At 61.6% G+C, this 22,579-nt stretch overlaps 2 protein-coding genes across 6 annotated transcripts; one reads left to right on the forward strand and one right to left on the reverse strand.

Annotated features, from left to right (window-relative positions):
* Positions 1-1,393: 1,393 nt before the first annotated feature.
* GIT1 (GIT ArfGAP 1) lies at positions 1,394-15,847 on the forward strand. The gene is made up of 20 exons (XM_060080763.1): positions 1,394-1,636; positions 7,130-7,263; positions 7,729-7,841; positions 7,963-8,068; positions 8,588-8,805; positions 8,891-8,985; positions 9,322-9,364; positions 11,494-11,542; positions 11,998-12,070; positions 12,629-12,726; positions 13,148-13,259; positions 13,386-13,519; positions 13,632-13,784; positions 13,896-14,126; positions 14,217-14,270; positions 14,460-14,546; positions 14,678-14,751; positions 14,857-15,039; positions 15,175-15,238; positions 15,416-15,847. The coding sequence occupies exons 1-20, from the start codon at positions 1,585-1,587 to the stop codon at positions 15,626-15,628; spliced, it is 2,286 nt and encodes a 761-aa protein (XP_059936746.1). The 5' UTR covers positions 1,394-1,584; the 3' UTR covers positions 15,629-15,847.
* Positions 15,848-17,231: 1,384 nt separating this feature from the next.
* TP53I13 (tumor protein p53 inducible protein 13) lies at positions 17,232-21,107 on the reverse strand. 5 transcript variants are annotated; one of them, XM_060081423.1, is made up of 7 exons: positions 20,973-21,107; positions 20,734-20,802; positions 20,469-20,510; positions 18,690-18,818; positions 18,353-18,553; positions 17,687-18,242; positions 17,232-17,595 (listed from the first exon to the last, which is right to left on the reverse strand). In XM_060081423.1, the coding sequence occupies exons 1-7, from the start codon at positions 21,042-21,044 to the stop codon at positions 17,483-17,485; spliced, it is 1,182 nt and encodes a 393-aa protein (XP_059937406.1). In that variant the 5' UTR covers positions 21,045-21,107; the 3' UTR covers positions 17,232-17,482. The 5 variants fall into 5 exon arrangements, with proteins under 5 accessions (XP_059937406.1, XP_059937407.1, XP_059937408.1 ...); XM_060081424.1 differs by lacking the exon at positions 20,734-20,802; XM_060081425.1 differs by lacking the exon at positions 18,690-18,818.
* Positions 21,108-22,579: the final 1,472 nt, after the last annotated feature.

Here is a 22,579-nt window from a genome sequence, read left to right on the forward strand (position 1 = left end):
GGGTGCCTGCAAGAAGATTTTTTTTTTTAAGGTGCGATTATAAATATACCTCGTGGATCGCGATCTCAAACAAACTTGTCAATCTGGGCTGCAGCGAAAGGCGATGGAGGCAGCTTTGCATATATTTCGGGTGGTGTGACTCATGAACATTACTTGTCTCCCCCAGGGAAGCAGCCTGCCACCCACAAGTCACTGCTGCTCTGGCACCAATGGGATAAAATCAACCAACTCCTGCACCCCTGCCCAAGGACTCCCCTCCTGCTCCCTTGTTACACAGCAGGACTACATGCCGCTGGGGAACCCTCCCCTAATCTGGGGAACCGTCCCTTAATCGTGTCATCACTGACCTGTCCCTTGGTCCTGGGCCTGGGCCCCTCTGCCCTCTCCCCACAGAGCTCTGGCCTTTTGCTACTGCAGGGATGGGGGTTGGGTGCACGTGGGGCACACGTGTATGGGGGAGCATGCTCAGTCCAGGGGTGCACCAACGTGCGGCCTGCGCCTTCTCTCCCTGTCCACCGCCCCCCCACCTCCAATGAGTCTCAGTGTGAAGTCCAGGAAGAAAGGCCACCACAAAAAAGGTCCTTGTATGTTATATGCACACGCCCTGGACACACACCCCTGGTGGCTCAGAAACACCGTTGATATATACAAGACCGATGCGAAGTGGATATTACTGCACACAGGCACAGTGGTCACTCCTCAGGAGGTCTTCAAAAAAAATTGCCCAGATTCTTTCCTCTCTGGATGAAAGCATGGAGGAGGGATAGATGTCTTTTTAGCCCGGTGGCAGGGGATACACTGCATGACCTCTGGCACCTGGGCGTCCATATTGCTGGCGGTGTGCGCAGTCAGCAAGAGTGTGACCACACATACACCTGGACACACAGAGGCGGACTCATGGGGGACCAGGATGCACAACTCACCCCAAACAGAGACAGGTACCCTGAACCACAGCGGGTACCCTGAGCCACAGCCCCTTGATGAGGAAGGGGAGCCCGGGGCTCCAGCTCCTTACTCTCTTCTCTGATCCCCAGGGGTCACTGTCCCCGGAAATGAAGGGGATGGGGCTGTGAGGCAAACTCACACCGTCTGGGGGCAGGGGTGCGCCGGAGCCGAGGCCTGGGCCGTAGGAGGCACTGCCGGCTCTGGCCTGGCGGCGGCCGTGGTCCCTTTAAGCGCCCCCGCCCCCTACCGCCCGCGCTCTCGGCTTCCTTTCTCCTGGAGGCGCGGCAGGCAGGGCCTGGCGGCGGGGCGGGTGTGCAGTCTGCCCCTCCCCCGGTGGGACGGGCCTGCGCCGCTTCCTGCAGGAGCGGCCGGGAGCCGCGCAGGGGGCGGAGAGAGCGAGCGGCGAGCGGCGGTGGGGCGGCGCGGGGCGGTGCGGGGCGGAGGGCGCCCGAGGGCGAGCGGGCGGGCGGGCACGGCGGGTTCCGGGCCAGCCCCGGGGGCGGACGGTTGGCTGGGCTTGCGGAGCCTAGCCGAGGCCTTGCCGGAGCTGGGCCGGGCTGCAGGGGCCGTCGCCGCCCGGGCCCGCCGCCCGCGCCCCCCACGCTGGCCCAGAGGGCTGCGGCCGCGTCGCCGCTGAGGATGTCCCGGAAGGGGCCGCGAGCGGAGGTGTGTGCGGACTGCAGCGCCCCGGGTAAGCGGGGCCGGGCCGGGGGCGGGACCGCTCACCGAGGCACCGCCGGGCGGGCGCCGGGGCCTGGCGGGAGCGCCTTGCGGGGCCGGAGGGCGGGGCGGGGCCGGGCCGGGCCGGGGGCTGCGGCCTCCGGCCTCCGGTCTCGGCCCCCGCCCGGGCCACTGCGGAGCCGCGTCCTTGGCGGGAGGGACGCCTGGGGGGCCGCTGTTTCCTCGCGTCCGTGGACCGGCGAGGAAGGACATTCCCGGCGCCGCCTCCCACCCCTCAGTATGAGGGAGGAGGGCAGCTGGCTGCCCCCCCTTCCATCTCAGTATCCAAACGGAAGCGCCAGCCTGGGGTGGCAGGAGGGCTGTGGCAGAGGCCGGCCGGGTTTAGGAGGTGGGGGCGAGTGTGGTTTTGTGTCATCTCAGTGCCACCCCCGCGTCTTGCACCTGCTGCTCGCATGGTCTGCGCGCCCGCTGGGGTGGCGGAGGGCAAGGGGCAGAGAGCTGGGCACATGGGCCAGGGGGGCCTGGATACTGTTTCCTCGGGAGCAGATGAGGGGGTGGCTACTCCTAGGACTCCCTGCCCCGGGTTCCCAAAGCTCCTCGCAGGGCCTGGTGTTCAGGGCCACCACGAGCCTGGGCATCTTCCCCTGAGGCGTCCCCAGGCCTGGTGACTGGGAGCAACGAGACAGCATTGACGGGGTCCCAGTAAGGCCTACTTGGAAGGTGGGCTTGGCGTTACCCCAGCCTGGGCACAGACCCCTCCCCATCCCGTAGCCCAGTCTGGCCAGAAATGGGTAGGGAGCAGTGCCGAGGGGTGCCTAGATTCCTGGGATCCACCTGGCTTCCTGGCCTGCCTCCTGGCTGTATTTACCGTGGTGTTTCCCTTCTCCTTCCCAGCAGAGTCAGGTCCAGGCTGATGTAAACCCCCCCTGACCTACTGAGGAAGTGAGGATCAGTGACCCAGAGAGGCTGCTCCATTCTGATGTGGGAGGACACTGCCAGTGATGGGGCTCAGCAGTTGGCCTGGGGAAAGGAAAGCCTTGGCCCTTGACCGTCTTCTTTTTAGAAAAGGCGCCATCTCCCTGGGAGACCTCTGGGCAGGCTCGGGGGAGGGTGGGGTTGTCTGTGAACCTCTGGGCGCAAAATAAGTGTGAGAGTGTGGGGTGCTGTTTTGTGGGCCCATAACTTGCAGCCACCCTTTGGACAGGACCAGGACCCCAACAGGGAACTGTGGGTGCCTGGCAGAGGCACGGTGGTCTGGGTGATTTTGACCCTGAGGCCTCCTCTCAGGGCATGTCATGGTCTAGAGGGCCTTGAAGAAACTATCTGAGGGAGGGGGCGAGGGGAGGAGAGAAGGGATGTCCCTACCCCTGATTAGTTAGAAACTCTCTCCTTACCCCAGCTGCAGGCAGGTCTGGGGATGGAAGGGCTGGGAGGAGAGCTTGCCTTCTGTCTGTCTGTCCGAGGCTGTTCTGCACCTCGGCTGGGCAGACGTAGCAGTGCGGGGAGGGCAGGTAGGACTGGGAGGGGGTTGCTTAGCAGACACTTTATCAGGGAAGCCTGGATTTTGGTGTTGTCTTTGTTTCCAGCTTACTCTGTGACTCATGGCAAGACTTTCTTCACTCTGGGTCTCAGTTTCCTCAACTCTGAGGCAAAGAAGTTGGAGTAGAAATGGTTTTTGAGGACTGTTCCACCTCCAAGTCTGTGGTCCTGATTCTGGGCCAGGAGGACGTCGGGCAGCATTAGCAAGGCAGTTGTCCTTTCTCTGCTGCATTTGACTGTTTGGCTGGAAGCCTCTGGATGTCCAGTGGGCATGGGCAGGAGTGGTGTGTATCTGTTGTGCTGAGGTGCCCAGCTCCTACCCCCAGTCCTCATCCCACAGAGCCATTTGTGCCCCCCTGGAATATCCTTTTCCCTGATCCAGAATACAGGTCAGGAAGAGGCAGGTGGTGAGGTCAGGATGGTGAGGTGTGCAGGGTGCCGATGAAGTCTTGCTCATCCCCCCACCCCAGCACCTAGCATGGTGTCTGGCACATCGCAGGCATTCTTCAAGTGTCTGGATGCTTCTCAGGACCCCAGCTGACTCTTTGGGGCTACCCCACACCCCGACCCTATGATGCATGGAGTGGCATTTTCAGTCTGGGACCTGTAGCAGCCCGGGTAAGAGGCTTGAGGGAAACCAGCAGTTTGGAGCCCAGGCCCAGAGCCACCTCCTTGGTGTATGCTTCCTACCCAAAGTCGTAGGCTTCTCACTGTGATAGGAGCCCTGCAGTCCCAGCCCTAGGAGTGGGGTTGTGGCCTTTTTGTGGTTGGTTAATTTGCAGGGTCATGGAGGTGAAAGGTAAGATGCAGCCTGACCCCAGAGGGCCCTGCCCTCCCTCTGCTCGCAGGCCTGGGCACACGGGACACGTGTGAGCACGCTGTGAGACAGCTGGGCAGGGCACGCCCGCTCTGGCAGCTGGTGCCACCTCATTAGGCACCGTCTGTGTCCCTGCCTGCCTTGGGGGTGCCGGAGAGGGCCAGGGGTCGGGGAGCCCTGGAAAATGTGTTTCCTGCCCCTCCACTCACCCTGCCGCACAGTCCTGGCTTCTGTGTCACGGGCCTGCGCCTCACACCACAGGCTTTCAGGCAGCCTTCCCGCTTTGGCAGCCCCAGGCACAGGCGTGAAGACCTCAAGAGGCCCATCCTGCAGGCACCTTGAGTGAGCAAGGCTGGCCACCAGCTAGGGACATTTGGGAACCTGCAGGCTTATTTGTCTTCATAATATGGATTGTGGGGTGGGGTGAGTGATGGGCTGCTGCTTTTACTGAGGTATAACTTATGTACAGCAGAGTGCCTCTTCCTTATTGTTCAGCCTGATAAGTTTTTACCTGTGTATATACTTGTGTAACCGCAGCTCCGATCAAGAGGTAGAGCGTTCCTATCACTCTACAGGGCTTTCTTGTGTCAACGCCCCCAAAGGCAACCGCCATTCTGACCTCTGTCCCCGTGGATTACTCTTGCCTGCTTTCAAGATGGTGGACTTCTCCCTCTTGTCTAGTGAGCATCTGGTCCCTAGATCAGAAGAGGCTGGCTCCGGGCCCTGGAGGTCACCAGTGGCTTTGGGTGGTGACATGTATTCACCTCAATAGAGGCCTCCATGGGGTTGGTGCTGGTTAACATTTTCCCAGGACCCCTCCTGCTACTTGCTCACACATACCAGGTGCCCCCCGCCCCACGACTGAGGCAGAAGCCCAGGGGGAAGGTGGGCAGGGTACTGAGGAGGAGACCACGTCCCTAACCCTTCTGCCCTCTTTGGTCCTGGAAGCCTTTTTGGGGGCAAGGGTCCTTTAACCTTAAATTACAATAGCCCTTTGACTTTCAGAAACCCTTCCTGGCCCTTTGGCTTAGGAACTGGCCGAGGTGGGCCTTGGGGGCTCCTGCTTGGGTAGGCCCAGGCCCCTTGGACATAGGAGGCAGGTAGGAAGGTGGCCCATCTGTGTCATCCAGAACTGAGCGGCACCAGTGTACCCCAGACCAGGACAGTCACCCCTGCCCCCACCCTTCCTATCTCAGGTCACCGTGGAAGAGAGGGAGAACCCCTCCCCCAGGCTGGGAGAGTGCCGAGTAGAGCCTTGGACCCCTTTCCCCAGCTCCTGGTCACTGCCTCTTGCAGGGGCTCACCGTGTCTGGTCTGGCCCTGGATATCTGGCCAGCCTTCCCAGGTCTGGCTTCTCCGGTAGGGCCACGGGCTTGGGGTGGAGGCCGTAGAGCTGCCCATTTATGATCCTGGCCTGGGCGGCTCCCTCCTGACAGGAAACCCCACCATTTCAACAAGAGGAATTCAGGCTGCGTCATTTCCAGCTTCCTGCCTGGGCTGGCGGAGGGGGCTGGCAGGCAGACCCCTGACCCAGTGGTTTTTGGGGGTGGGGGGGAAGGAGCTCTCCGTGCCTGGGGGGCCTCGCCGTTTGGGTAAAGCCAACACTGAAGTTTGCTCTAGGGCTCCCCCTCTTGGCACAGATGGTGGGTCCTTCCCTCGTGGGCCCCTCAGCCTCCGAGGAGGGTGCATGGCGGGTGCCTCGTGCATCCCTCTGCCCTGTTTTGGGGGAATCCCTAAAGAAGTCCAGACCCAAAGAACTGAGCCCTCCCCCTTTCACCTCCTGTTTCCATGCCATGGAGGGGACACTCACCACGGCAGAGCTCAGGCTGTATCCTGACTCAGTTTCGTCACAATTCTCTGGCGAACACTGGTAGAAGCCCTTGCAGGGAAGGGTAAGAGAATTGCCTTCTGGTTGGAGAGGCTCTCATTACCCCAAGCCTGTCCCCTCCCCTGGTGGGGGCCCCTCTGGACAACATGAGCACTAGGGGCGAGGCAGAGAGCCAGTCCCCACCCCCTCACCCCCCGCCAGGACGGGGCTTCGTGAGACAGGCCCGGGGCCTGGGCAGAGCACAGTGTCCTGCGAGAGAGGCTCCCCGCCCCCACTCTCCAGTGCCACACAATGGCTGCTTTCTCCCCCGTGACCTTTCCGCAGCCTGAGCTGTATGCAGCTGTCGCCTCCCCCTCTCCCAAGGGGCCTGGGATGGGTGGCATCTCCCCTGCCCTGGAGAAGGACCCCAGGAGTTCCCGTCCTGCTCTGGTCCCCCTTCTTCTAAAGTTCACTTCTCCCCAAGGAGTGGAGAGTGGCGCCCACTTGGGGCTGCAACAGCAGCTGGTGTGGACATGGCATGGTCTCCGGCATCTAAATGCCTGGGTTCACATCCCAGCAGTCCCACTCATTAGCTGTGTGGCTTTGAGTAAGCACCCTAACCTCTCTGAGACACTGCTTCCTCATTGGTAAAGCAGGGGTAGCATTTCCCACCTTGCCTGACAGTCATTAGAGGTACCATACTTATGGCACCCAACTGGTACACAGTGGGTACTCAGTCAGTGTTAGTTCCTTTGCTCTCTCCATCCCCCTTAAGAGGGGCTCCAGCTCACCCCATCACTGGTGGTGTCAGGAGACTCGGTCATGAAAGGGGCTCTTACCTGCCAGGATGAGGACAGAGGCGGGAGCCCCCAGAGGGGTGTGATGGGTCAGGCAGGTGAGCCAGTGGTTCTAAAAAAAGCCTGAGTGTAGGAGAAACGTGGCACTGACCCGGACACAGGAGTGCCTAGAGATGCGTGGCATGCGGTCCTTGGGGACTCCTGCCTCCCTGGGGCAGGGCTAGGGTGGCAGCCTTGTTCCCTGGGGAAAGGCTGTGGAACTGGTCGCAGTGGCTGCAGGACAGGAAGCTGTGCCCGCCGAGTAGGCCCTGGGGACCACACCTCCCCAGAGGGGCAAAGACATGTAGGAAAGGGCTTGGCTCTGATGGGAGCCCCTCCCGCCTCCAGAGCTCAGCGTCCTCATCGCTGGTCCAGCTCCCAGAGCCCTGGGGGACTGAGTGCGCAAATGTGCGTGGAGTTCTAAGCGTAGTGCGGGCCCAGGGCGGTGTTCAGGAGGCCCTGCCCGTGTCTGGCTGTGGCTGACCCTTCCCCCCACCCCCGCAGACCCCGGCTGGGCCTCCATCAGCAGGGGTGTGCTGGTGTGTGACGAGTGCTGCAGTGTGCACCGGAGCCTGGGACGCCACATCTCCATTGTCAAGCACCTTCGCCACAGCGCCTGGCCCCCCACTCTGCTGCAGGTACAGGCTGTGCTGGGCCATTCTGCCTTCCCAGTAGCGTGTGCTGAGCGCCGGCACGTTTTCCCCCCGCACCCACATACACAGCTCTCTGGATCCCGTGGCTTCCGGGGGCAGCACCCTCCCAGGGCAGAACCTAACCCTTACCCTCTCCACCCGGGCGCCGGCCCACACGGAGAGGAGGCTTCCAGGACCAGAGTCACACAGACCTGGGCTCTCACCCCAGCTCTGCCACCTAGTAGCTCGGCCATGTACTGTCGAGCTTAATGTCTCAGAGCCTTGGTGTGCCCATCATGTCACCCGAAGTGCGAAGCAGGACCCGCATCCTTGGCTGGGATGGCCTGACTGGGTAGGGGTGCAGCAGTGCCAGGCACACAGTAGGCCTGTTAGTACTGTGTCCAGCCTGGTGCTCGGAGGTGTTCCCCAGCGCACAGTGGGCATTCTCACTCTGGCACCTCTTCCCTACAGATGGTGCACACACTCGCCAGCAACGGGGCCAACTCCATCTGGGAGCATTCCCTGCTGGACCCCGCGCAGGTGCAGAGCGGCCGGCGCAAAGCCAACCCCCAAGACAAAGTCCAGTGAGTCGGGCTCGAGGGGTGGTGGCTGCGGTTGTGCGCTCGGGGGCAGGAGCCTGGGAGGTGGCTGGGCGCCCGGCCTCTCCCGCTCTGCTCCCCATTCCCTCCTGCGTGCTCCATGCAGCCCCATCAAGTCAGAGTTCATCAGAGCCAAGTACCAGATGCTGGCTTTTGTGCACAAGCTGCCCTGCCGGGACGACGACGGAGTCACCGCCAAGGACCTCAGCAAGGTTTGCGGGGCCCCACAGCGGAGGGCTGGGCCTCTCCTCTCCTCACCCACAGTGCCATCACCACTGAGCCCTAGGCCCCCTAGGCCCCCAAGGCAGCCAGGTCAGGCAAGCGTGGTGGGCACGGTGGAGGGACGAGATTGCGTGGTCAGGCCGCAATCAGGTGTGAATAAGGCCCCTCCGCTCCCAAGTGGACCCACGAGGCTAAAATTCTTCAGCTGCTGCCCGAAAGGCAGAAAACTCTGGACAGTTTCTGAGCCTCCCAGAGCCTCGGTTTCCTCATCTGTAAAATGGGAAAGAAATAGCATCTACCACAGAGTTAACAGCTGTGGTAGGTGGTGACCGACTGCAGCTGTGATTAGTGGGCATGAACTCCTAGTAGGAAGCCCTCTGTCCCCCGACAACCTAACTTCAGCTGGGCCCCGTGGAGCTGGGAGGAGTCCCAGGCGGGCCTGGACCAGGTGCCGCTGGAGGTGGGAGGGGCCACCCCCACCCGTTCGTGGCACACTCTGCTCCTCACAGCAACTCCACTCGAGCGTGCGGACGGGAAACCTGGAGACGTGTCTGCGCCTGCTGTCCCTGGGTGCCCAGGCCAACTTCTTCCACCCAGAGAAGGGCACCACACCGCTGCATGTGGCTGCCAAGGCAGGGCAGACGCTGCAGGCCGAGCTGCTCGTAGTGTACGGGGCTGACCCTGGCTCCCCTGATGTTAACGGCCGCACACCCATTGACTATGCCAGGTGAGGGTCCGCTGAAGTGTGAGGCTCGGGTGGGTGTGGGGAGCGGGCTGCGGCTGTAGGGCTGAGCCATGCCCCCTCCCCACAGGCAGGCGGGGCACCATGAGCTGGCGGAAAGGCTAGTCGAGTGCCAGTATGAGCTCACTGACCGGTTGGCCTTCTATCTCTGTGGACGCAAGCCGGGTGAGCAGAGTGTGGGGTGGGCTTGGCCGGGCCAGGCAGGTGGGACCCAGACACACCCCAGCAGCAGGTGCCATGGTGACAAAGCCGGCTGGGGAACAGCGTTGCTAGGCAACTGGCTCCTGTGAAATTGCTGCAGGCTCTGGGCTGAAGCGTGTTGGGGTAGGGAGTGGGGGTGGGCATAACTTCTAGCCAGTTCCCAGGGCTCTTGGGGGTGGCCTGCCCTCCTCCCTTCCCCTGTCACTTCTGGGTGCCAAGCCCTGCTCATGGCAGTGAGGTGGGCTCCCAGCTGCTAAGGCCACCCAGCACCAGTGACTTGGCATTTTTATTTTTACTCAGATCACAGGAATGGGCATTACATCATCCCACAGATGGCGGACAGGTGAGTGCCCACCTGACGCCCCTTCCCAGAGGCAGCTGGATGCCCTGTGGGTGCCTGACCCCCAGAGCCGCCCCCACCCCCCAACTCTTCAGCTTTAGGGGCCTGGGACCCCCGCCCCCCTTCCCCTTTGGGGCTGGAGGCACAAGCATATCGCAGGCCAGTCCTCACTCCCTAATGCTGGGCCCCAAGGCAGGTAAGAAATGTTGACTCAGCACGCGGCCAGCACAGCCTAACCCCCATGGCTGTCAAGCACGTGGGGTTTGAGTACAAGAAATAGCCCCCCTAGGAGCAGCGGATCACTGAGTTCTGTTCCCAGTGGCACTGACTCCAACTGTAAAATCTTTAGACAAATTTTTGCTCTTCAGTGAAAAGGTGGTGGGCCCCGGGAGTTTGACTAACTTTGGGATTCTGCCAGGCCTCTGTGGTGTGCTCAGAAGTTGGGCAGGGGCTGTGGGCCCAAGGCCAGTAGAGGTGTTTCTGTCTCTTATCCAAGAGGCCCCAGGAGCCCAGGCTCGGGGTTGGGGGGGTGGGGGTGGGGGTGCTCACCCAGCTCACAGGATGGATGCTGGCGCCACCTGGTGGCTGCCTGCGATGGCCAAGCTGTGCCTGCTGGCCTGGATCTGGGGAGGCTCCCTCCCTCTCCAGAAGCCAGTGTGGCCAGATGGGGATGGTCAGACCTGGGCACCTCGGATCCCTGAACGCCCAGATCTTCTCTCTTCTGAGACCCCAAGACTCCCTGCTACTTTTCTGGTCTGATTTTGCCTGGTGTGTCTGCCTGCTTGCGTGTGTGTTGTAAATGTGTTCTCAATGAAATGTTAACCGACCACCTTCCCAGTGCCAGCTGTTCTTGCCGCTGGACCCAGAGGTAACTCAGGCGTGATCCCTACCCTTAAGGAGGTCACAGCCAAGAGGGGAGGCACCCTAGTCAGTCGAAGTCCATTGTGGGGAGTACAGCAAGAGAGGCAAAGACATAGACGTCAGAAATGCTGTGCCAGGAACTACAGGCAGACTGTGTAGCTGAAGCATGTGAGAGGCAGGGAATCCCAGGAGCAAGACTGGAAGAGAGACAGGGCAAGAGAGGGGCCGGTCCTGAGCCCCAACAAGAGCTGAGACCACTCCAAGAGCAGAGAGGTTCCAACACGGACGTGCGGAGTCTGCTCTGCCGCTTATTGGCTGTGTGGCTTCAGGCAGGCTCCTTAACCTCTCTGAGCCTTAGTTACTGCTTCTGGAAATAAGGGGGACTGTACCTATCTTTCTGCTTCTGAGAGGATTAAATAAGATAGTGCGTGCAAAGCATTTAGCGTTTTTATTACGTTTATTTATTTTTTTGGCCGCACCGTGTGGCTTGCAGGATCTTAATTCCCCAACCTGGGCCCCTGGCAGTGAAAGCACCGAGTCCTAACCACTGGACCGCCAGGGAATTCCCTAGCATATTTTTAAGTGAGCTTTTTGTTGAAGTGTGCCATACGTACGTAACCTGTTACTATTGAAAAGTTCTTAAGGCCAGGGGTAGTGCAGCCAGATGTGTCAAAAATACTCTGGCTTCTGGTGAATAAAGGGGTGCAGGGGCAAGACTGAAAGCGGGAAGATGGATGAAAAAATGTTGCAAAAGACCAGGCAGGAGGATGGAATGGCAGAACCTGGGGAAAGCCTGGCTGGGGCTTGAGGGTGAGGGAGGTTGCAGGTGACCCCCAGGAGCTGCCGCTGGTGCGGGGCAAGTGGGTCACTGAGAGGAGGAGCGAGCCGGCCGAGGAGGGGCTGGGGGGAAGACGAGCTGGGTTTGGTACACTGTGGGCCTGGCATGTGCACGGAGACGGGTCTGAGCTTGACGTGGGGAGGCGTTGCTGCCCTGCTCCTGGGTAACTGCTGCCTCTGTCCTGTTCTTCTCTCTGCTGCCTTCCTCTGGACTTAGATCTCGGCAAAAGTGCATGTCTCAGAGGTATATGGTGCCTGCTCGGGAACAGGCTCTGGAGGTTGGGTGGGGCAGGGAGGCACTTGGTGTGCAGCACCTGGGGTGTCGTCTCCCTGGGATCCCTGCATGTTTGGGAGGTCACTGGCGGGGGCCTGGCCACCGCTCACGTCTGGCCTCTCCCCTCTTCCCCATTCCCGTCTCCCTCCTTCGTCCACAGCCTAGACCTGTCCGAGTTGGCCAAAGCTGCCAAGAAGAAGCTGCAGGCGGTGAGTCTACTCAGGCCCCTAAGGCTTGGAGCTGCCCTCCATCTCTGACCCGCCCCCATCCCTGCGATGGCTCCCCCTTTCTCTGACCTGGTGCGCTTTTCCAAGTCTTGGACCTGCCCCTCACTCTAGTCTCCTCAGTCACCTGTCCTCCACCTCCACACCCCTCGCCTTTGACCCTGGCTCTGCCCTCCTAAGGCTCCCGGGGCACGTGGCGCATCTCTAGCTACCTGGGCACTAACCAGTCTGCTCTGGTCTCCCTCTGCCTCTCCCACCTCGGAGCTTGGCAGGCAGACCCCTACCCCAGTTGCCAGTTCTGAGACTGGGGAGAGGGCTGGGTGGCACAAGGGACACACAAGTCGTTTTCGACATCTTCTAAGATCCCGGTGAGCTGGCTTGCTTGGCACTGGGGGGGCCAGTTGATCTGACAAAGCCTGGGTCCCCATCTCCGCCTCCAGCTCAGCAACCGGCTTTTTGAGGAACTTGCCATGGACGTGTATGACGAGGTGGATCGAAGAGAAAATGACGCTGGTGAGCCGGGAGGGGATCGAAGCCTTGGGCAGAGGGGACAGCGCGCCTGCCTGCTGGGGAGGGGGTGGGACCTGGTGTGGCTCTGCGGTCCTTTTACTGGGACTAGGAAGAGGTACCGGGGGCTGGTCTGCTCGGCAGGCCTGCACGTAAGCCCCAGCCAGGCAGGCAGAGGACGCTGAGCTGGAGGCTGCCAGCCTGCTCCTCCCCCCAGCCCCCTGGACTGGGGCGGCTCTGCTCTGGCTGCCTCCCACTTTGGCTCTCTCCCCAGTCCCACTCCGCCCACTGCATCCCTTCTTCCTGGCCACAGCCAGATTCCAGCCCAAACTCCCGGTTGGTAAGGGCTGGCGGGAGGGAGTCGCCTCGTCCTGTTTGTCAGTCCCCAACCGGCCTCTCCCTGACCCAGCCTTACTTCCCCTGTCCGGAGACCACCCCTTTCTTGAACACCAGCACTCGGTGGGCATGGGGAGGAGCTCAGAAGGCTGTGCTCCTCGCTTTCCCACCTCCACCCCGTGGGCCTGGCCACCGCGGACCATCCGCTCCCTGCCCCTCCCCCCCCAGTGTGGCTGGCAACCCAAAACCACAGCACCCTGGTGACGGAGCGCAGTGCTGTACCCTTCCTGCCCGTTAACCCTGAATACTCAGCCACGCGGAATCAGGTGAGTGGGCTGGTGGGCTGGGCGGGGGTGCCTGGGCCGATGATCTCCCCTCCTGGGGTCACCAGCTCTGTGGGTCCTGCCCTTCCTGGCAGGCTGCTGTCTGGGCTGAGTCTTTCCCACTCCTGGCTGAGGCCTCTCCCTGGCCCCGCTGGCTCTGGGATTTGGGAATGGGGAGGAGGCTGTTCTTTGGAGCACTTGGTGAGCAGCCTCTTGGGGGGGTGTTACAGCCTCTTCCTGAGAGCTCCCCTAGGCACCCCAAATCTGTGTCATTCCCCACCCCCTGCCCTGGCCCGGCGAGCTGGGCTGGCACATTTTAGCTGTGGTTAAGTCAACTGTCGGACGGCCTGGCTGCTTTGTCCCCATCTCTGTGTGTCAGCCGTAAGGGCCTCCTCACCCCGGCCTGGCCCTTTCTGCCTCTCAGGGGCGACAGAAGTTGGCCCGCTTTAATGCCCGAGAGTTCGCCACCTTGATCATCGACATTCTCAGTGAGGCCAAGCGGAGACAGCTGGGCAAGAGCCTGAGCAGCCCCACAGGTGCGGAGGGCGTGGAGGGGGCGCAGTGGGGGCACTGTTCCAGGATAGGCTCGCTCATGGCTCCCTTCCGGGGGTGGCAGGATGGGTGGGCCGTAGGAGCCCTGAGTGACAGGCCTGTGCCCTCAGACAACCTCGAGCTGTCTGTGCGGAGCCAGAGTGACCTGGACGACCAGCACGACTACGACAGCGTGGCCTCGGACGAGGACACAGACCAGGAGCCCCTGCGCAGCGCTGGTGCCACTCGGAACAACCGTGCTCGGGTCTGAGCGCTGCCCCTCCCCTTGCCTCCTCCAAGGCCCTGCTCCATCCTCTCGTAGCTCGGGGCCTTGGGGACAGGGGGACTGACTGGCCGGCTCACGTCTCCTTCTGCAGAGCATGGACTCCTCAGACCTGTCGGACGGGGCGGTGACACTGCAAGAGTACCTGGAGCTCAAGAAGGCCCTGGCCGCCTCCGAGGCAAAGGTGCAGCAGCTCATGAAAGTCAACAGCAGCCTGAGTGACGAGCTCCGGAGGCTGCAGCGGGAGGTGAGGATGGGGGCCTCCCAGGGCCCCAGTGCGGGGAGGAGTTACCCCCTGCTGGAGGTGGTGGTACTGCCTGGACCCTCCGGAGTGTCTTGACACCACTCTCGCTCTCAGATCCACAAGCTGCAGGCTGAGAACTTGCAGATCCGGCAGCCGCCGGGGCCAGTGCCCACAGCCCCACTTCCCAGCGAACGAGCGGAGCACGCGCCCATGGGGCCTGGCGGGAGCGCCCACCGCAGGGACCGCCAGGCCTTCTCCATGTATGAACCGGGCTCTGCCCTGAAGCCCTTTGGAGGCCCACCTGGGGATGAACTCACCACCCGGCTCCAGCCTTTCCACAGCACCGTGAGCTGCCTATGGGCCTCGGGGTGGGGGGTGGAGACGGGGCTGGGACCACTGCAGGGCCTTCCATGACGCCCACTGTGCCACCCCCAGGAGTTGGAGGATGACGCCATCTATTCAGTGCACGTCCCTGCTGGCCTTTACCGGGTAAGCAGGGCCTGGGGGAGGTGGGTCCGTACCCACAACTAGGTTGTGAGCCCCAGCGAGTGCCAGGCTCTATGCTGGACGCTGGGCACAAGGATGACTAGACACACACGGTCCCAGCCTCACTGCAGGGAAGCTGCAAGGTGGGTGGTGGGGAGGAGGAAACTGACTCCAGCCCTACCTGGGTTTCAGGTCCGGAAGGGGGTGTCGGCCTCAGCTGTGCCCTTCACTCCCTCCTCCCCACTGCTGTCGTGCTCCCAGGAAGGAAGCCGTCACTCGGTAATGTGCATCCCCAGGGCCCGAGGGATGGGCTGAATGAGATGTGTGCTTGGGAGGTGATGGGCGGGGCGGGGGGGTGGTGGTCTGTGAACGTGCACCTTACCTGCCACCCCTTCCCTGTACCCCTCCAGAGCAAGCTTTCCCGCCATGGCAGCGGCGCAGACAGTGACTATGAGAACACGCAAAGTGGGGACCCGCTGCTGGGGTGAGGCACCCGGGGGAGGGGGGTGAGTGGCCCCTGAGCGCCTGTGAGGGTGTAGGCAAGCGGCCTCACGGCTGGAATGCCTCCCTCTCTCCTCTCTAACCCCAGCCTGGAAGGGAAGAGGTTTCTAGAGCTGGGCAAGGAAGAGGACTTCCACCCGGAGTTGGAAAGCCTGGATGGAGACCTCGACCCTGGGCTTCCCAGCACAGAGGATGTCATCCTGAAGACGGAGCAGGTCACCAAGAACATTCAGGAATTATTGCGGGCTGCCCAGGAATTCAAGCATGACAGGTATGGAGGTGGGCGGAGGCTCGTATGGGCTTCTGGGGTGTTGGGCAAGAGAGGGCAAGAGAGGGACCAGTGTTCCACTGTCCCTGGGAACCTTCCCTGAGAGCCCTCCTAATTTACCCTCCCCTCCCCCCACAGCTTTGTGCCCTGCTCAGAAAAGATCCATTTGGCTGTGACTGAGATGGCCTCTCTCTTCCCAAAGGTACAGGGGCCAGAGAGGGGAGCAGGACTGGGCGTCGCCTCAGGGTGGGGCAGGGCCTCAGGGCGGGGCAGGTGCAGAGAACCTGACAACTGCCTGCGTGGAGACATGGACACACTGGGCCATATCACGGCTCGTGGTTTGAAATCCAAGGCCCAACTCCCTCCGTCCTCCCTCCAGAGGCCAGCCCTGGAGCCAGTGCGCAGCTCCCTGCGGCTGCTCAACGCCAGCGCCTACCGGCTGCAGAGCGAGTGCCGGAAGACGGTGCCCCCAGAGCCTGGCGCCCCTGTGGACTTCCAGCTGCTGACTCAGCAGGTGATCCAGTGCGCCTACGACATCGCCAAGGCTGCCAAGCAGCTGGTCACCATCACCACCCGAGAGAAGAAGCAGTGACCACTCTCCCTGCACCCTCACCCGCACCCTGGGACCTCACTGGCCATGGGAGCTGGGCCACTCCAGACACTAATCCCCACCCCAACAGAGCCGCTGGCACAAGTGCCCTTAGTGCTGCCACTCTCACCTGGCAGCCAGGTGCCCTGGTGCCCGTCCCCCTCGAGCCCCCAAGGATGGGGAGGTGAGGTGGCAGGAGCCTCTGTCCCCTACATTCCACGCACCTCTCCCTGTACATAGCATCCCCTCCCCCTCTAGTGTGCCCGGGGCCTGCAAGGCATCACTCCCAGCCCCTTGCCCTCTGGGGCACCCTCAGCAAAGGGTCGGGTGGGGACACTCCAAATGGGGTGGTTCCTTTACATGCACCCCACCCCCATGAGCCAGTCCAGCCCTACTGGGGGCTGAGCGGGGGCATCCCCCCTTGTACATAATACCTGTGGATGTCCCCACCCTGTAGCCACCAGCCCCCTGCTGCTCTCCTTCAATGCCAAACGGCCCCAGCCTGGGGCACAGGCCCCAACCTGTGTTCCTGGGGTCCCCAGCAGCAAACACTGGAAAAGTCTTTTTTTCTCTCTCTCCTCTCTCCCACCCCTTAATTTTAACGTTGTGGTAACTGAGTGTCCCTGCGTGCCTGTGTGTGAGTGTGCGGGGCGGCAGTGCCGTTCCGGAGGCCTGGCCCACCTGGAGTTCTGTGAGGGGGTGAGGGGACCAGAGCAGCAGGACCCGTGTTGGGCGTTGGCCCCTCTCCCCCATCCTGGGGCCAGGGACTGCCGGGGTAAGCAGCTGGGGTCCTGCCCTCGGCCTCCCCTCACTGTTCCCCCGACTCATACCCTTTCTCTGTGAACGTAACAGGAAAACCACTTGGCTCCATCTCTCTTCCCCTCCCTTGTGGAGGGGGATCGTGCTGGCTGGGGCAGAGAACTGAGCCCCTGAGCCTGGGGCTGGCTCCCCGGGGTCCCGGACTCAGCCGAGAGCCCCTCCCTGTAACCTCTGAGAGGCCAGTGCCTGCGCTATCTGGGTCCCTGGAGCCTGGGCTGCAGCCTAGGAAGGCTGAGAGACAGATGGCAGCGCCCACCAGCTCCTCTCCCCGTCCCACCTCTGTCCCGGGGGCCAGGCTCTACCTGTGTGGTGGTGGTGGGCTGAGTGTCAAGATGTGTGTCATGTACATTTGTATCAAAAATAAATAAGTGACCATGTGCCCTTTCTGATGCTTAGGGAACTGTGGGAGGGACTGGGGAGGTGGCAGACGTGAAACGGAGAAAGACCAACCTGGCGAAAGTATGAAGCAAGTGAAGACCACGACTCTTCCAGCCCCTGTACTTGAGGGAAGGGAAGCCCCTGTCATCTCTTAGAGGAGTCCTGAAAATAACAATGTTTCAGTAAATACCACCACCATCCCCACCACCTGCTCACCCCTGGTGGTGGGAGGGGTCTATCACGCTACTAAACCCCAGTGTCTGAGGCCCCGCGGGCAAGAGGAGACAGGCCAGCGAGTGCCCAACTTGATACTAGAAACCCCCTACCTCAAACACGACCTAAATGGGCTAGGACAGTGCCCTGGGTGGGAGGGAGTCTGTGTGGCAGATGCACAAGCTCAACTCCAGGCTCTACTAAAATAATTTAATAAGAAAAACGGAGTTTTTGCAACGGAGGATGAGACAGCTCCTTTTTCTCTCCTCCCTTTCCCCCCCCCCATCCCTCCCAGCAAACCACACACTAAGGACCAGCCCTTTTGCAGCGATTAGGCAGGACTGCGGCATCTGGCCACCAGGGGGCGGCCCTGCGCGCGGTCCACGTGGCACAGCCTCCCGACGGGAGGAGGAGCCGGACCTGCCACAGTGGCAGGGCTGGGGCAGGTCACTCGGAGCTGTCCCCATCCGGGCCGCTGTCCGGCGTGGGCGGGAGGAGGGGTCTCCGGCGGGAGCGCTTGACCCGGCGAGGGGGCATCTGCAGCCTCCGCTTCAGCACCGCTATGGGCAGGGTGGGGAGCTGTCAAGGGCAGGGAAGCCATGGGGGGCGGGGCGGGGCAGGGCAGGGCAGGTGAGGAGGGGAACTTCTCACCAGCCACTGTGTCCTGGCTGTCCACTGTGGGCTCCCAGTAGATGCTCTCCCCACGCCTGAAGTTTCGGTGCAGCCGCGTGCAGAGCGTGGCCAGGGTGAGCAGCACCAACAGGAAGGTCAGGGCCATGGCAGCCCAGGCGGCCTCCTCCGTGCGCGGGGTGGGGCCCCGGGCTGCCGGCGGAGGCGCTGCTGCGCGAGCGGCCGGGGAAGCCTGACTTGGACAGGCACAGACCCCTGGGCTGCTTTGCCCTTTGGGCACCTGAGCCTCTAGCCTGGAGCTGACACTGCTTCCAGGCCCCCCAAGCAGCAGTGGGCCGGTAGGCACAGATGGGGCATTATCCCCTGCACCCTGGGGTCCCAACATAGGCTGCTTGGCCTCCATGCTCCGTGAGGAAACAGAGCGGAACCTCAGGGCTGAGGGGGTGGGCTGGAGACCAAGGGCAGCCCGCAGCCCACGCCTCTTGGCACCACCAGGAAAGAGCTGCCTAGGCCCTCTAGATGCCACCTCTACGCCTGGGGGCCTCCAGCTCCGCAGAGTAAAGGCCAAAGCCGTGGCCTAAGAGGAGAAGAGACAGCAATCACCCTTTCCCTGCCCAGATCACCCAGTGGCACCACCACCCTGGGCCACCAACCCAATGACCATCAAGCCTGGCCAGCACCCCTCACCTGTACGCACCCTCTCCGGCACAGCCTCCCTCTGCCCGGTGTTGGCACCAAGGGATAGGGCCCAGAAAAACTGTCAGAGCGAAACCATGCTTTCTCCTTCTTTTGCTTCCGCCGCCTCCTCCTCTTCAGCCAGTGGGCAGCCCAGGCTGGCTCTACCCATGCCATCTCCAGTGCCACCCCCCATGCTGCCAGTACCAGGGGCTATGAAAGGAGGTAACTGTTAGAGCTAAGACAAAGATGGGGAGCAAGCAAGAGGAGGCCCTGAATTCCCCTTGCCCTGAACGTGGAGCCGCAGCCTCTGCCAGTGCCAGACAACCACCTTTCAGCAACCACGTACCCGATCCTGGGTGAGGCTGGAGTCAGGGGCCAGTAAGGGCCGGGCCACGCAAATGTGGGCCAGGAAGGCAAGCTGGAGCTTCAGCCAGGGGTGGGCACAGGGATGGTAGAGGAAGCTGACATTCTCAGCCTGGAGGAAGGGCATGGAGACATCAAGCCAGGTCCCTCCCTAAGAATCCCAAGTTCTCCCATCCTGAGGAGCCAACTTAAAGGGGCTCCCAGGATGGCCAGATGACCCTTCCACCTTCAGGGCTCAGGAAAGGACAAAGGGCCCTGGATACTGGCGTGCACCCCCTCTTGCCTCTGAAGGCATTCCTTTCATCCCTCCTCTCCATGCACTGCCACCCCTCAAAGCTCACAACTTCTGTGGCAGCATGCGTGGTTAACCCTGCCAGACTCAGACCACACTCTTTAGCTATATTTCTCTGGACCTGCCACGGTGGCTCTACAGGTTCCCAGTCTAGACTGTAAGCACCCCCCAAACAGAGACCAGCTCTTCTATGTATTGACCCATCTATGTATTCAGTCTCGTCTCCCCAACGCACCCAAATACAGGGCACAAAGGCAGCAGGTGCACAATCTCAGGATGGAAACCCTTCATCAATTATTAATTATTCTTTGATTGAGCTGACCTGACACTCAGCACTTGTGCCAGATGCTACAGGAGATGCCAAAAGAGAACTCCTGGACTCCACTTGCAGGGAATGCAAAGGAAACTCAGGGGAACCGAACTAACGCAAATGAAAGCGCAAACTAATAACACTCGAAGTGATTAGTTGTTAAATTACAAGAGATACATTATAAGCATTACACAAATTTGGAGAAGGTGATGAATAAATAAGGGCTCATATGATCAGGCAAGGTCTCAAGAGAGAGCTGACTCCTATGCTGGGCTTTGAAGATGGATGGGGATGGATGGCAGGAGGGCAGGGAGCTGCCCCCTTCAAGTCAGGATACGCCAGGTGTTGAGGGGAATAAGCAGGTGCAAAAGTACAACGGTGGGAACAAGCCTCGAACTCATATGTGTGGTGAGCAGACCAACAAGACGAGAGGAACCAAAGATGTGGGGAGGATGGATGAGGTTTACTTAACGAGGTAGAGCCTGAAAAACTAGACAGGGGAGTATGGCCATGATAAGGCGAGAAATAAGGAGCCACTGGTTTCTGAACAGTGGAATGAAAGGGCTGTTTGGGAAAAGGAATCAGGTAGGTGGCAGGAGCTCTTTTGGCCTGGAGCTATTACAAGGATCAAAAAAAAAAAAAAAGATATTTCAGAAGGAAAACCAAAGGGACAGAGAAGCTATCCAACCATTGGCAATGAAAACAGGCAGCCACACAAGGTGAACCCCCAGTTTGGTTGGTAACCTGAGGTACACACTCCTTACAGCTTCCTATTTTCCAAAGTGCTGTCCCACACTATTTGTTAACTCCTCATGGGGAGGGACGTTACTAATAACCTCTCTTACAGAAAAATGAGGCCCAGAGAAGTCAGGAGACTTCCAAAGTCACACAGCAGAGCTGGAGCGCAGGTTGTTTTTTCCTACTACCCTCAGAGTTTCCCTTGCAGCCTCCTGCCCACACAGCCAGCTACTCAACAGGATTCCTGATAAGCACTGCAGAGGACCAAGGCCTGTGGCTCACTGTCCTGGGACTAAGAACATTGCCCCTTACTGGGGGGAGTGGTAAAGAATGGAACTGGTGAGCAGAAAAGGTGGAGAAAGCCTGCGAGGAGCTCGCTGTTTCCAGTGCAGACACTGAGGATGCCTCCTGCTTGTACTTACCTGCCGTGGACTCACCCGTGTGTAGGTCACTCTTGGCAACACCTATACAGGGGGAGAGAAGAGAGCTTAGAGCCCACGGGGGACTCTGGGTGGGGGGAGGACAGCAAGCCCGTGCCGTCACGTTGGAATGGAAACGTTGGTGACTTGAGGGCCGGAGGAACCGGCAGAGGTGCTCAGAGGGTGGCTGTGGAGGGTGCCGCGAGGCCAGGGCGGCACTGGGCTGCCCCTTCACACTCCTCTCTCCCACCGCCCTCCAGGCACCCACCTGTGGGGGCAGAGGCCACAGGCCCTCGGGACAACGGGCTCCCGCCTCCTCCGCCGGCTCAGCCACCACCTGTGGGTTCAAGGCGCAGAAGAGCTGGGGCGTTTGGCCTCGGCGCGGGCTCTGCCCTCTCCCTCCCAGGCCCAGCCCTCCAAGGGGAGAACTCCTAGTCCCCTCTCCGCGCGCCACTCCTTCCAGCACGAACTTTTGGCCGAAGGCTTCTCGGGAGCGGGTAGCCTTACCTCACTGGGACCCAGGAGCCCCGCCAGGGCCGCCAGGAGCAGCAGTTGGGGCGGAGGCGGAGGAGGCGCCATCCCGGCCCGCCCCAGCACTGCCCGCAGCCCAGCAAGCCAGGGAGCGCGCGCCGCCTGGCCCTGCCCCCGCCCCCGCGCACCCACGCCGCCCACGTGCCCACGTAGACCCCGGGCTCGCGCGCGCCGTCCCGCCCCGACCCCAGACCGCGCGCCGCGACTCCCCAGGCTCGCGCGCCCCTCGCCTCGCCCCGCCTCGCCCCGCCCCGCCCCCGCAGCTCCGGCCCACTCTCGCCGGGTCCCCGCCCCGCCCCAGTGCCCGCCCACAGCCCGGGACAGTGCGCGCACGCGTCCTCAACCCCAAGCCGGAAAAGTTCGGAAGCCGGTCTTCGGCGCGCCGCGCTGCGAGGCAGGCGGGACCACCTCCTTCGCCCGGGCACTCGTCTCAGCGGGTCTCCGCGGCCTGCAGGGCGCAGCTGCAGCTCCTGGGTGGAATCTTGGAGCGGGGAGGAGGGCGGGAATTGGGATTCCACTGTGAACTGGGTGGCCCAGTAGGGGAGACGGGTCCGCTCCTTCGGCAAACCCGCTTCACACTTATCAATGTGACCTGCATCTAGAAGAGGGACAGAAGCCTGAAGTCCGAGCTGCAGAAGGAAGAGGGTCCCCACTCTAGAGCTACACCTTCATCCCATCCCACTCTTGCCCTCACAAATAGCGCCCGAACCCGGAGGAGTCTCCAAGGGTCTCAGGCCTCCACGCTCTCCAGACCCAGAAGTCCCAGGAAGCTGGAGCCGGGCTGGGGGCTGCTTTCTTGCCCACGTCCGCCTCCGCTTTCGTAATTAGCCCAGCGGGCACCAGCAGATGCCCAAGGAGACTTTGGTCACCGTGAGGTGGAGTCACAGGCCTCGCCCCCAGCAGGGAGCGCTGGCCAGACGTCACCTGCAGCGGGTGCCCGCTCTGCCGCCCTCTCCCCGGTGCCCTTCTCCTTGGCCCGGCTCAGGATTTTGAGGAAAGACGGGAAAGTGGGTGGAGGGTGAGAGTTGAAATGCCCAGCCCCAAACTTTGAAATAGAGCAAGACCGTCTCCCACATAGCTGTGACTTGCAAGGGGTATTTCTTACCCTTCCCCCATTCCCCGGTAATTGCCAGTTATTGAGCTGATGAAGGGACTGCCATCTATCCCCTGCCACGGCCGGGTCGCGGGGTGATAGGCATCCCCCTCCACGGGCACCTGAGTGCGTCTTTTCCTCCAGCCTATTCTCGGAGGTTTGGGGCTGTTTCTTTTGGGGAAGTCCTTCCTGGGGAGCGGTGTTGAGGATTTCTTCTACCAGGTTCCAGGGGAGCCCCACGCTCCCCGGGGGGATCGGCACAGCGCACTAATGCAGGCAAGGGAAAGAGCATTCCCCGGCACTCCAGCCTCCCGCTGCTAACCCGCGGTCAGGGCACGACGCCGGCCCTGGCCCTCGCTGGCCCTGAGCCGGACCCCCGCCCGGCCGGGTTATTGCGCAGTTGCGGGTGCCCGCGGGGCCAAGACAAACACCGAGGTCAGAGAGCACAGCCGAGCCTGGCGACGGAGGTGCGGGTGGTGGCTCCGGCTGC

Source organism: Mesoplodon densirostris, chromosome 18, assembly GCF_025265405.1.
Source record: "Mesoplodon densirostris isolate mMesDen1 chromosome 18, mMesDen1 primary haplotype, whole genome shotgun sequence".
Classification (NCBI taxonomy): domain Eukaryota; kingdom Metazoa; phylum Chordata; class Mammalia; order Artiodactyla; family Ziphiidae; genus Mesoplodon; species Mesoplodon densirostris.

Bases quoted from the DNA above. Each gene is read 5' to 3' on its own strand.
- TP53I13 (XM_060081423.1), bottom strand. From the start codon at position 21,044: ATGGCGCCTCCTCCGCCTCCGCCCCAACTGCTGCTCCTGGCGGCCCTG. The intron at 20,803-20,972 runs GTAAGGCTACCC...TTGAACCCACAG, and splicing joins GGCTCCTGGGTCCCAGTGAG to GTGGTGGCTGAGCCGGCGGA. The intron at 18,554-18,689 runs GTACGTGGTTGC...CTCCTTTCATAG, and splicing joins CCAGCCTCACCCAGGATCGG to CCCCTGGTACTGGCAGCATG.
- GIT1 (XM_060080763.1), top strand. From the start codon at position 1,585: ATGTCCCGGAAGGGGCCGCGAGCGGAGGTGTGTGCGGACTGCAGCGCC. The intron at 7,842-7,962 runs GTGAGTCGGGCT...TGCTCCATGCAG, and splicing joins AACCCCCAAGACAAAGTCCA to CCCCATCAAGTCAGAGTTCA. The intron at 12,071-12,628 runs GTGAGCCGGGAG...CTCCCCCCCCAG, and splicing joins TCGAAGAGAAAATGACGCTG to TGTGGCTGGCAACCCAAAAC.